This window comes from Eretmochelys imbricata, chromosome 1 (genome assembly GCF_965152235.1).
Source record: "Eretmochelys imbricata isolate rEreImb1 chromosome 1, rEreImb1.hap1, whole genome shotgun sequence".
Classification (NCBI taxonomy): Eukaryota; Metazoa; Chordata; order Testudines; family Cheloniidae; genus Eretmochelys; species Eretmochelys imbricata.
In genome coordinates, this window is record NC_135572.1 from 208,147,432 (window position 1) to 208,161,343 (window position 13,912).

The window sequence follows — 13,912 nt, forward strand, 5'->3', positions numbered from 1 at the left end:
AGAACTTTCCATCTCAAGTAGCAGGCAGTTGAGAAGGCATTGAGTAGGTAGGTAGGTTTGCACCTCTCTATAAGCCCTTGTTGGGAGCATGAGGCATAGTGTTTGCGGAGACACAGGCCCATTGACACTATTTTGCAGTCTCTGATTGAGAATGCATGGGCATGTGCACATCGTACAGTGGAGCACGTACCATCGTACCATAGAGACATGTACAAGAACAACCTTCTTCTCTGTAGTATGTGCCACCTTGAAAAACCTCCTATAATATCTCTGCCTCATCAACTATCTATATCATTTCATATCTCACACAAACACTTTTCCCCTTACCTAGACTTCTTTGTTTCCCTTCACCATTATTATTTAACACAATAAACTACTTCACGACCATTTAAATAAAAGACTAAAAAATAAACATATATAGAATTGCATTTGCATCATATAGCAGGATACTGAGTGAAAACATGAAAGGGGCAGGCACGGGGAAGAAGAGTCAACAGAAAACTCCTCTCTCACAGTCTATAACTTTCTTCACTTTTGCATGAAAGAGCATCATGACAGAATACACTTAGTAGTGTCAATAGGAAAACAGTCTAACAACTAGAGCTTCTGGGAATTGTGAATCAACTCCTAAGTAGGTACAACCAATCTGACTAGAAGAGTATAGGCAAGCAAACCAGCTTCCAAAGTTACATGTTTAAATGAGAAAAAAACAAACAATCATAACCCTTCTGCAGCTGATTCTACATAGCCTGCTCCCTCCATTCTCACAGTCCTTGAATTCATGTTGCCAGTGCAGGGTCACTACTGCTAGCTGGGCAAAGGCTTTTCAAAAATATCTGCTCCAAAGAGTCGAATATATGAACTAGGACACCTGATGGAAGAGAATGTCTTTCATGTGTCAAACCCAGACCACTCCTTCAGAGTGATACTGAATTCCAAGTCAGCTGGGAGATTCAAGTTTCAAAGAACTGCATTCAAATTGTCCTGTCATTTCCAAGGGCATTTCCATCACAGATAACTTTGTAAATAAGATTTTCATCCAGGTTTTCTTGAGTGTATCAAACCTCATTGGGCCTCCAGCATAAAGTCTGAAGCAAGAAGTATCCCTATGTATTTACAGCTGCTAAGAACCAAGACCAAATGAACACCATTTGGGAGATAGCTGTGCACATTTAAATGTCCACTTACTTGCTTAAGTGCTGGGGAACATGGAATGAGCTCTCCAATTCGGTTTATCCCAGCATTGATCTTCTTCTTTCGATGTCTCTCCACTAGGTAAAAAATAAAATGCATTGTCATTGGGCTACTCAGACCAACACACCAACTACACACCTGGCACCAATGTGTGCACTCATAAATGTATTACTTTATGCTTATCACAACCCCTACTAGGCAGTTTAGCACCAAGAATTAGCTCTAAAAAAACTCTTCAACTGTTGAGTTCTCACTCAATGGAGTTTGAGGGCTGTGACAGAGAAGGGGCTATTTTAAAAGGTGAGGATCATCAGAAACACTCTGTGAAAGCAGTGACATATATAACAACACTTCATATTTTTATAATGCTTTTCAGCTGAGGGTTTCAAAGGTCGAATAAGCATCTCGAAGTTGGGTAGTAATCATTATTTCCATTTCACAGTTGGGCAAATTAATTGGCACACAGACGCACAAAGAACTAGTTGCAGAGTGCGGAATGAAACCCTGGTCTCCCACTCCAGTTCTCAGCCCCCAAACAAGAAATGGCTCTGATTTTCTAAGCTGAAGCACCAATTCTATATGCTGTTGGGTGCAACAGAACACAGAGAACATGGTTCAGGCTTTGGGTGTGTGGAGCATCAACCATACATTTTTACCATCTTCTAGTTATGGTTACTGCAGGGTCTAGCTATGAGGGGCAGTGAAGGACTCACCAAGAAAATATTTTATGAAAATGTTTCCACTTTATGGCTCTTTTGGGAGAAGAGAAGAAAAGCCTGAATTAGTTTTAGTCCCCTTGTGACATCGTTAGTCTCCGTGCAACACCTTAATCATGACAACTGTGGTTAAAAATTCACTAAGTGCAGCTATGCAAACTCACATGGCTTTTGAGCTTGACCTTTTCAAAGCTTATTAGCCTCTCCCCCCTCCAAATGCAATCAGATGCCTTCAAATGTTGTTCATCCACATGGTAGCATGGTTGAGCAGCTGCTTTTGCAGCTGATTCCGGAGATGTTTTGGTCCGTTACTCAGATCAAAGTTGACAATTGGAATAACAGCTTTTTTCCAAAGAGAGTGAATGAGTTGCTGACATGACATGTTCCACAGTTCTTTCAGCTGGCAAATCAACAACCAGAATCCACTCACATACCCAAGTGGCAGGCCAGCATGCCTCCATTTGGCAGGAATCAGCATCTGCTTACGTTTCTTATAACAGGCCACCTTACAGTGGAGGTGGGGGAGAAGAACAAGAACATATATGTAGGCAGGTTTAGCTACAGATATGCATATTTACTACAAGTGGAACAATGTATTAGTTCTACCACATCCATTTAAGATGAGTCAATTCACGTTTTTTAAAAAATTGCATTTATAGTTTCAGCATATCAGTAACTACTGACACAAGTCCATAGAGCATTTTTACAATTTGTATTACAGTAGTGGCTAAAGGTCTCCAGTCTGGGGCCAAATTATGCTAAAAAAAAATCCTGTACTAACAGATAGTAAGAGGCAGCCCCTGCCCTGAACAGCTTACAATCTAATCAGAGCAGACAAATGGTGGGAGAAAAAGTATTATTATTCTTATTTTACAGATGGGGAACTGAGGTACAGGGAGTCATAGGCACTAGTTCAGCAAGGTACTTAACCATGCGCCTAAGTTTAAACACATGAGTATTTCCATAAAGTACGTTGCTGAACTGGGACCTAAGTGACTTGCCCAAGGTCACACAGCACATCTGCAGCAGAGCTAAGCCCTGATCTCCTGAGTCCCAGTCCAATACCTTAACAACAAAAGACTATCCTTTATAAACAGTGAATGCAAAAAAAAGTAGATCCTCAAAGAGATAAAAGACCTATAAAATGAACAACAGATTACTGCAGATCAAAACAAATAGACTGATTTTCCATAGTATAATTTCTTATTCAGAAAGCAGATATTGCAGGCATATATTCTAGAAGCTATTTAATTATAATATAATATTAACTATGTACCTTATTGTGACACCCCCTGGGATACAACCTGAAACTGTGGGATCATTGTGACTCCTTAACTCTCCAGCCTGGGCTGTCTCTCACAATGCTTTGCTAATGACAAGCAGCAAACCCTTCCAGGTGCTGTGGTCAGTCAATTAACAACATGCAGGGCCACACCCAGCTAAGTTGCATGAATGCTCTCTAAGCCACTCAAGAAATATACATGGTGGAGACAACAGCAAATCCCCCCAGCTCTTAGCCTTGCAGCCCAGAAATGTACCATATTACACTGCTCAAAACTTTCTCTTGAACAGTGCAAGCTCATTAATTAGTTTGCCACTGCATCAAAGGATAGTGGACATGCACCAGGCTTTGTAATCTGAGCAGATTCCCCAGGCTGGAGAGTTAAGGAGTCACAATGATCCCTAGACAAACTCATTGGTAAAGATAAAACATTAAAATAAGAGTATTAACTACAGAAAGATAGATTTTACGTGTTAGGCATAGTGGTCAGAGTTGATTACATTAGAAATATCAGACCAAGCAAGATTTGAATCAAGCAATTTTTCTCATACTACTGGATATTGCAGGCAGAATTCAGTTCACAGTTCATGCTAGCTAGAAAGCATTCTAGCTGGGACCATCCCTTCCCCCCAGTTCATGAAGGCTTCTCTTTTTCTTCCAAAAGATCTTATTTCCGGGTGTTGAGATGGGGGAAGAGAGAGGTGGTCTCATGATGCTACTGTTCATTATTTTATACTCTCAGTTCCTGTACCTGGAAAAATACTGACCTAAACATGGAGTCTAGCATCACATGTCCTGAAACCTTGCTGAGTCACGGAGGTAAACAATCCCCATTGTGTGGAGCTTGAGAAACTGTCTCTTATTGAATTGTAAATCTCTTGCTTACAATTCCCCTGCTGGTCAGTGGCTGGTGGTGGTCACTTAACACCAGCCTGGGTGTGGGCCACCTCCCTTGTTGCCACTGCAGAGCTAGTTGTGGGTGTCTCCTAGACTCACAACATATTTCAATAATAGCCATATAGCAAAATCTCATAACTCCATATACAGTGATAATACATATAATTCAACAGGGTAGTAATGTTCAGCAGATCATGATTTCTCAAATGATACCTCACAAGGCATACTTTGTACAAAACGACAGGTTTCAGAGTAGCAGCTGTGTTAGTCTGTATTCGCAAAAAGAAAAGGAGTACTTGTGGCACCTTAGAGACTTGTGCTCAAATAAAGCTTATGCTTTAAAGCTTACGCGCAAATAAATTTGTTAGTCTCTAAGGTGCCACAAGTACTCCTTTTCTTTTTACTGTAACGAGAGTGATCACTTAAGGTGAGATATTACCAGCAGGAGAGTGGGGGGACGGGGGGCTTTTGTAGTGATAATCAAGGTGGGCCATTTCCAGCAATTGACAAGAACGTCTAAGGAACAGTGGGGGGTGGAATAAACATGGGGAAATAGTTTTACTTTGTGTAATGACCCATCCATATATCTATTCAGGGGACACCATCATTGGGCCTAATCACATCAGCCACACTATCAGAGGCTCGTTCACCTGCACATCCACCAATGTGATATACGCCATCATGTGCCAGCAATGCCCCTCTGCCATGTACATTGGTCAAACTGGACATTCTCTACGTGAAAGAATAAATGGACACAAATCAGATGTCAAGAATTATAACATTCAAAAACCAGTCGGAGAACATTTCACTCTCTTTGGTCACTCGATTACAGACCTAAAAGTGGCAATTCTTCAACAAAAAAACTTCAAAAAAAGACTCCAACGAGAGACTGCTGAATTGGAATTAATTTGCAAACTGGATACAATTAACTTAGGCTTGAATAGAGACTGGGAGTGGATGGGTCATTACACAAAGTAAAACTATTTCCCCATGTTTATTCCACACCCCACCGTTCCTCAGATGTTCTTGTCAACTGCTGAAAATGGCCCACCTTGATTATCACTACAAAAGGTTCCCACCCTCCCCCCCCCCCCCCGCTCTCCTGCTGGTAATATCTCACCTTAAGTGATCACTCTCGTTAGTGTGTATGGTAACACCCATTGTTTCATGTTCTCTATGTATATAAATCTCGCTACTATATTTTCCACTGAATGCATCCGATGAAGTGAGCTGTAGCTCATGAAAGCTTATGCTCAAATAAATTTGTTAGTCTCTAAGGTGCCACAAGTACACCTTTTCTTTTTGTACAAAACATATCATAATCATATCAGAGAGGTGAATACGGGGGTTCCAGGGTGCTATTTTGAGGTAGTGTCACACTTATCGTCTGTAACAATTTCACAACTTCAAAGAGCAAAGTCTATAAATGAATTAAAGGTTCATTAAATTACAGTACCAATGGGCTTGATAAATCATCTTCAGTATCAAGCTCACAGTATTCTTAGTAGTCAAATGCCTAGCTAGAACAGCTTTAGTTTCATTAAAACCTTAGAACAGAAAGTTCTCTGGAAGCAGGGGTTGCATCTCCTTCTGTGTGTGTACAACACCTTGCACAAGACGGCCCTACTTTTGACCAGAGCTTTTGGGTGCCACTATGATATAAATACCAAATTAATAATAAAAATAACAGATAACAAAGATAATAAACACTGTTGTTAAGACAAAGTTTAGATGGAAATAAAACAGGTTTAAACCTAAAGACATACTTGGCTCTTAGAAGCAATAACTTCTTTCTCCAAGCCAGTGTGCTTTTTGATACATCACAGTTCATTTTGAAAAAATATTAGCTCCCCCATCCCAGACCTGGCATATTAACCTTTCTCAATAAACAGGTGATAGTAAAGATCACTGTAAGTGTCAAGGATTTTGCTGAAAGAATTGCAAGATAGTCCTTATTTGGGATACAGGACAGCTTGATATTTTAAGTAGAAGATTAACTTCATTAACATAAAATTACTTAGGTCCTTCCACTCCAAGTCTTCAGGGACATCCAGAACACGCATAGTGCAGATATTGGTAAAAATTTTCTAAGACTGAAACTTTCCTATGAAACAATATATTGTCTAGTCTAGTTAGGACATCAAAAAGGATCATTTGGTGTTCTTTTATTTAGTCTTCACATCTATTTTTTCTTGATGTTTATTAATATTCTTTTCAGATGATTACCCTTCTCTCTCTCTGCATCGTACAACATTACAGATGATCAGTGAAATCCTGGCATCATTGTAGTCAATGAAAAAACACCCGATGACTTAGTGAGGCCAGGATTTTATTCAATAAATCTAATTTTAAACTCAAAATAATCAAAAAGGGCATCTAAACCTTGGAGCCCAAGAAAAAATTTTTAATCCTAAACTCAGAAGTAGCTATGGAAACTAAAGACTTGTACCAAGTTCTTTTTCAGTCAATTCAATACTTCATACACTGAAGAAGATAAGGCTGACCATTGGAGGCACTGGGAGGCAAGGGTGGGGGGGACTTCTCAATTTCAGCCCACCTGATCACAAGCATATATGTTACTATAAACTTCTCTAAGGATTCCTCAACCTTATTTTTTTGCTTGTATTTGTAAATAAGTAAACTCCCTCTTCAAGGCACAGGAAAAAAGAAACAAAGATGGGGTGTCTTGAAATCAATGAGAATTAGGCACCTAGGCATTTCTGAAAATTGCAATAGGAACCAATGTGCATCTTTAGGCATCCAAATACCTTTCATGTCTGGCCCAAGTGGTCTGATTCATCCCAGACTTAGGGCTTGTCTACACTACAAAATTAAGTCGACTTTATCTAATTTGACCTCGAGCCCCCAAATTAATGAAGTTGATTGTGCGTGACAACACCATGCTCATTGTCTCGATGGAGTGTGTCCTCACTAGCAGTGCCTGCATTGATGCACAAAGCAGTGCATTGTGGGTATCTATCCCAAAGTGCAACTTGCCGCAGGGTATTTTGGGAAGTTTGTGCAATACCCCCTGGGACCAAAACATTGTCGCAGAGGAGAATGGGAACGCTGCGTCGGCATCCCATGATGCACTGTGCTCCCTCCCTCACAACAACGGCAAACAACCCAGTGGTTTTCGCGTCTTAAAACCGCTGCATGTACACCATAACCCCAGAAGCATGGAGCCTGCTCAGCTGTGCACTCTTGCTGTCAGCATCTCAAACACCTCATGCCTTCTCCTGCAGTATTTCCAGAACCAAAGTACGGTCCACCGTGCAGAACCTAGCAATGTCCTGCAAGCAGCCCTCCTGCAAGCCATTGGAAAAAACAATTCACCATTACTGATGGCAGTCACAGAGCAGCTGCACTCTGTTGAGCACCGTTTCTGGTCCCATGAAACAAGCACTGACTGGTGGGACCACATCATTTTGCAGGTATGGGATGACGAGTAGTGGCTGCAGAACTTCTGAAAGTGGAAGGCCACCTTCCAGGCACTTTGTGCAGAGCTTTCCCCTGCCCTGCAGCTCAACAACACAAAAATGAGAGCTGCTCTGACAATGAAGAAGCGAGTGGGGATCGCTACTTGGAAGCTTGCAACGCCAGTTACCGATCAGCGGTGAATCAATTTGGAGTACGTAAATCTACCATGGGAGCTGCTGGGCTCCAAGTGTACAGGGCCATTAATTGACTTCTGCTACGAAGGGTAGTGAGTCTGGGAAATGTGCAGGACATAGTGGATGGTTTTGCTGCGAGGGTTCCCTAATTGCGGTGGGTTACAGATGGCATGCATATCCCCATCTTGGCACCAGACCACCTTGCCAAAGAGTACATGAACCAAAAGGGATACTTTTCAATGGTGTTGCAAGCGCTGGTGGATCACAGGGGGCATTTCACCAACACCAATGTAGGATGGTTGGGAAAGGTTCATGATGCACACATCTTTAGGAATGCGGGTCTGTTCAAAAAGCTGCAATCCAGAACTTTCTTTCCAGACCACAAAATTAACATTGACGATCTTGAGATGCCTATAGTTATCCTGGGGGACCCAGTCTACCCCTTGCTCCCATGGCTCATGAAGCCATACACCAGTTGTCTGGACAGCAGTAAGGAACGGTTCAATTATAGGCTCAGCAAGTGCAGAATGGTGGTTGAATGTGCCTTTGGTCACTTGAAAGGGCGCTGGAGCAGTCTGCTAACAAGGTTGGACCTTAGTGAGGAGAAAGTCCCCATGGTTATAGCTGCCTGCTGTGTGCTCCATAATATCTGTGAAAAAAAGGGGGAAAATTTTCCACAGGGCTGGGCAGATGAGACCTGCACTGCTACAGACTAGGGACCGAGCGGCTAGGCAGCAGTTCTGTAGAAAAGGACCTAGGGGTTACAGTGGACGAGATGCTGGATATGAGCCAACAGTGTGCCCTTGTTGCCAAGAAGGCTAATGGCATTTTGGACTGTATAAGTAGGAGCATTGTTAGCAGATCGAGGGATGTGATCATTCCCCTCTATTTGACATTGATGAGGCCTCATCTGGAGTAGTGTCCAGTTTTGGGCCTCACACTACAAGAAGGATGTGGAAAAATTGGGAAGAGTCTAGTGAAGGGCAACAAAAATGATTAGGGGGCTGGAGCACATGATTTATGAGGAGAGGCTGAGCAAACTGGGATTATTTAGTCTGCAGAAGAGAAAAATGAGGGGGGATTTGATAGCTGCTTTCAATTACCTGAAAGGGGGTTCCAAAAAGGATGGATCTAGACTGTTCTCAGTGGTACCAGATGATAGAACAAGGAGTAATGGTCTCAAGTTGCAGTGGGGGAGGTTTAGGTTGGATCTTAGGAAAAACTTTTTCACTAGGAGGGTGGTGAAGCATTGGAATGGGTTACCTAGGGAGGTGGTGGTGGAATCTCCTTCCTTAGAGGATTTTAAGGTCAGGCTTGACAAAGCCTTGGCTGGGATGATTTAGTTGGGGATTGGTCCTGCTTTGAGCAGGTGGTTGGACTAGATGACCTCCTGAGGTCCCTTCCAACCCTGATATTCTATGGTTCTATGAGATCACATGGCAGCCATTTTTGAGCAGCCAGATACCAGGGAAATAAGAAGAGCACTGCAAGACGTGCTGCGTATCTGCAAGACTTTGAAAAGCTAATTCAGTAATGAGTCACAGTAACGTGAGCTGCTTGTCCTCATTGTGCTTTCCCAAACCTTCACCTGGCTTGTATCACTGTCCCCGTAAAGCAAACCCCCCTGCTTCTACTCAATAAAGAACTTTTATTCCTCAAATCCATTTACTTTATTTAACAAACATAAATAAAGAGGGAGAGCTGAAAGAAAAGGTAACCTTGGGGAAAAGTGGTTGTAAAGTTGGAATGGGAGAAACATTTTCATCTGTGTAACACAACACCGCAGTCCAGACCATGAAAGGTCTGTGAATAGGCACCTTCTGCTCCTTGTACCCTTCCCCGCCACGAGTTAAGTGAAAGGGATAATGGACTTTTCGCCCACACCTCATGGAATGCTTATGGGAGGGTGATTCTGCGCCAGGCGATGCTGGCTGGCTTTCCACCAGCGTCTGCAGAGGGACTCTACCCTCCTGCTTCTGTTCCTGCAGTTCAACCCAACGCCTCAACATGTCTGCTTGGTCCCTCATAATCCAAAGCATCTCATCCTGTGCTGCATGCTCTCGCTCATTGGAAGCTTTCCTGCTCTCCATGTCCATGTCTAACTTCTCGGACAGTGAAATCCTCCCTGTTCTCAGCTCTGCGTCAGTTGTCCCGGAGGCGTTCATTATCTTGGTGAACATATACTCCTGCATTCTTTGTCCTCTTCTAATCAGCGAAAGTCTGCTTTCAGGTGTTGATGACCCGCTGAAGGACACAATTCCAGCTGTCAGTCAGGGGAAAAAATAAAGGAGCCATTGTACATGAATAAAACGTTTCCATAGCAAGGCCATTTTCATAAAAAACAAACAAACAAAAAAACCCCACCCTTATTACACTAGGTGCAAGCCATAACAATCAGAATCCATAACCATTCACTGTGCTGTTTTGCTGCTCCAGCCATGGTGAGTAGGCCCCCCCAGGATCTCTCATGTGGTGCCCCAGTCCCCTATCAGCCACTTTAAACTACTTGCCAACCCATGCTGAGCATTGTAAAGTCACATTAGCGGTTGTGTGGTTTGGCAATCCGGAATGGGGGTGGGGTGGGGTCTACATGACCTTTTTTTCCCCATGTAAGAGCACTTTTAATGAGAACTTCCCCCGTTTCCCCTAGGCAACCCAATGTGATATCAATTTTCTGAGGGTAATAGAGGCGGAAAGGAAGGAGATGTAACAAGCGTCTGGGAATAGACCCGGTCCTTATGCTGCTATGTTGTGTACCGCAATGATGCCAGCAGAATTAATTCAGGAGTTGTGTGGGAAAGTGTCCTACCATGGTGGAAGAAATAAGACTGCCCTGCCCAGAAACCTTCTGCAAAGCATTGCAGAGTAACTCCATGAAAGTTTCCTAGAGATATCCATGGAGGATTCCTGGGCTATCCCAGTCCACATAAACAGTCTTTTCCAGGAGCCACCGTCTGCGTAGCTGGAGTGGCCTCTTGTAAGCAGAGAGCCACAGCACCTCGCTTTTTCTTCACAGTAAACATGCAATACCACCGAATGTGTGTGCCCGCTAAAGTTTAACTGGACTTTCAAATTTAAATGTATAATTAGCAGAGGTGCCTTCCCTGGCATCACAGTCAGCCACCATGCTGTCCTGCGACCCAAAGGGCTGCAGGGTTAAAAATATTTCCTGGCTCTCGGGGAGAATGGATCCACCACTCGCCTGTCTCCCATTATCCTCCTCCTCCACCGTATAATCCTCCTTATTGTCCGTAGACTCACACACCCTTGAGGTGTCCACGTTGCTTGTGTGGGTACTGGTAGGGTCACCCCCAAGAACTGCATGCAGCTCGCTGTAAAACCGGCATGTGTGGAGTTCAGCACCAGAACGACTGTTCATCTCCCTTGTCTTCTGGTATGCCTGACAAAGTTCTTTTATTTTCACACGGCATTGCTGTGTGTCCCTCATGTAGCCCTTCTCCCCCATTCCAAGAGCGATCTTCGCATAGATATCAGCATTTCTTCTGCTGGATCTGAGCTCTCCCTGCACAGACTCTTCTCCCCACACAGCGATGAGATCCACCACCTCCTGTGCAGATCAGGTTGGCGCGCGTTTGGGGTGTGTAGTCTCCATGATCAGCTGGCATGCTCCCAGTGCTGATCAAACAGGTGATGGGCATTCAAAAGTTCCCGGGGCTTTAACAGGAGAGGGGCTGTTTCCTGTGTACCTAGCTGCAGTACAGCAGAATTGAGAATGATCTCCGGAGCGGTCACAGATGAGCATTGTGGGATACCACCTAGAGGCCAATTAAGTCAAATTACACAATGCTGCGTCTGCACTACCTCGCAGACGGCCCATGAAAATTGAACTAAGTGTTACGCCTCTCGCAGGGGTGGATTACAGAAGTCGATATCAGAGGCGACTTAGGTTGATGTAAAGGACACATACATTAACAAGTCGACTTAAGGCAGCTTCCTTCGACCTAACTCTGTAGTGTAGACCAGGCCTCACACACTGTGCAGTCACATTAATATCTGTGCCAAGTGAGGGAAAAAGTGGATTTGCTCAGGTGCAAGGTAGTAAGAATTCAGGCCCCATGACTGGAAAACTTCAGCCCAAAGGGTGAAAGTTTTGAAAAAATAAGAGCAACTGAAATCAGGGGCCTAGAATAGCAACACTTTGACAATCTTAAGTATATATGTCACTAATTAGAATACTAGATTGCAGAAAGTCTGTTTGTTAACACTTCTTAACCCTTAAGAAATTGGCTAATCTTCTAGCATTCTACATCTGAATAATACTCTGAATTACTATAGCACCTTTCACCCCAGGAGCTGAAAGCTCCCTGCAAACAATAAATTTCACCACTTTTCTGTAATATGGGGAAACCAAGGCACAGAAGTGCAGAGACTTGCCCATAGCCACCACAGTAGGACAGTGCCAGAGCTGGGAATAGAAACCAAGACCCCTAATTCCCACAATCCTGCTCTAAGCACTGAACAACTTCCTTGAGATTTAGGAATGTCACTAGTTACCACTATTCCAGGGAGGAATAGATTCTGACTGCTTGGAGGCAGAACTGGATCAGAACTCTTGGGATAAACTAGTTCAAACATAGAATCATAGGATTCGAAGGAACTGCAAGGGTCATCTAGTCTATCCCCCTACCAAGATGCAGGATTTGTTGCATTAAGCCATCCAAGACAGATGGCTACCCAACCTCCTTTTGAAAACTTCCAGTGAAGGAGCTTCCACAACTCCGTAGGTAGCCTGTTCCATTGTCCTACTGTTCTTACAGTTAGGAAGTTTTTCCTGAGATTAAATCTAAATTTCTTTTGCCGTAGTTTGAACCCATTGCCTCTTATCCTGCCCTTTGTGGCAAGAGAGAAGAACTGTCTTCATCTTTTTTATGAAAGTCTTTCTAGTATTTGAAGACCACTCTCATGTCCCCCTCTTAATCTCCTCTTTTCCAAACTAAACATACCCAGTTCCATCCCTTTGATCATCTTTGTTGCTGGCCAGTTTCTCTATATCCTTTCTATACATTGTTGACCAAAACTGGACACAGTACTCCAGTTGAGGCCTAACCAGTGCCGAGTAGAGCAGTACTATCACCTCCTATGACTTGCATGCCATGCCTCTGTTAGTGCAACCTAAAATTGCATTTGCTTTTTTTGCAACAGTATTGCAATGCTGACTCACGTTGAGGTTGTGATCCACCACAACTCCCAGATCCTTCTCAGCAGTGCTGCTGCCAAGCCAGTTATCCCCCATTCTGTATTTGTGCATTTGGTTTTTCTTCCCTTAGTGTAACACCTTAAATTTGTCTTTGTTGAATTTTCAATAGCCCAGTTCTCCAATTTATCAAGATCCATCGGAATTTTAGCTCTATCCTCCAAAGTGTTGGCAACCCCCTCACCCCCCACCTTTGTGTCATCTGCAAATTTGATCGATATGCTCTCTATTCCTACATCCAGATCATCAATAAAGATGTTAAACAGCACTGGATCCAGAACAGTTTGCTGTGGAACCCCACTTGAGACTTCCTTCCAATCTGACACCATTCCATTAATAATTACTCTTTTGTTTGTCGTTGTTTAATCAATTTTGTATTCACTTAATGACAGTTCCACCAAGCCTGCATTTCTCCAGCTTACCTATCAGAATGTCATGTGAGACTGTCAAAAGCCTTGCTGAAATCCAGGTATATTATCCAGGTATATTATGTATATTACTGCATTCCCCCTATCCACCAAACCAGTTACTCTGTCAAAGAAGGAAATCAAGCTGGTTTGGCATGATTTGTTCTTAGTAAATCCATGCTGGCTGTTAGTGATCACCCCTTTGTCCTCCAGGTATTCACAAATTGAATGTTTTATACATTGCTCTAGTAGCTTCCCAGGTATCTAAGTCACACTGACTGTTCTATAGTTCCCCAGCTCCTCCTTTTCAAGCTGGGCATTATGTTAGCCCTTCTCCAGTCTTTTGGGACCTCTCCTATCATCCATGAGTTTACAAATATTATTGTTAGTGGCTGCGAAATCTCTTCAGCTAATTCTTTCAATACCCTGAGGTGTATAGCATCCCGCCCTACTGATGTGAATTAATTCAAATTGATCAGAAGATCTTGGACATCTTCTTTACTTATCCTCATCTGCATCCCTTCCCCTTTATCATCTATGGTAACTTCCCTAGGCATCCACCCACATGTTATTTTTTGAAAGAAGAC

At 43.0% G+C, this 13,912-nt stretch overlaps 1 protein-coding gene across 3 annotated transcripts in view; it reads right to left on the reverse strand.

Moving 5' to 3' along the window:
* Window positions 1-13,912, reverse strand: part of USF3 (upstream transcription factor family member 3) — a 117,829-nt gene that overhangs the window by 51,220 nt on the left and 52,697 nt on the right. For all 3 annotated transcript variants that reach the window (XM_077823053.1, XM_077823044.1, XM_077823036.1), the window contains exon 5: window positions 1,189-1,271. In XM_077823053.1, the coding sequence (XP_077679179.1) occupies window positions 1,189-1,271 (83 nt within the window). The remainder of the gene's footprint in view (window positions 1-1,188; window positions 1,272-13,912) is intronic.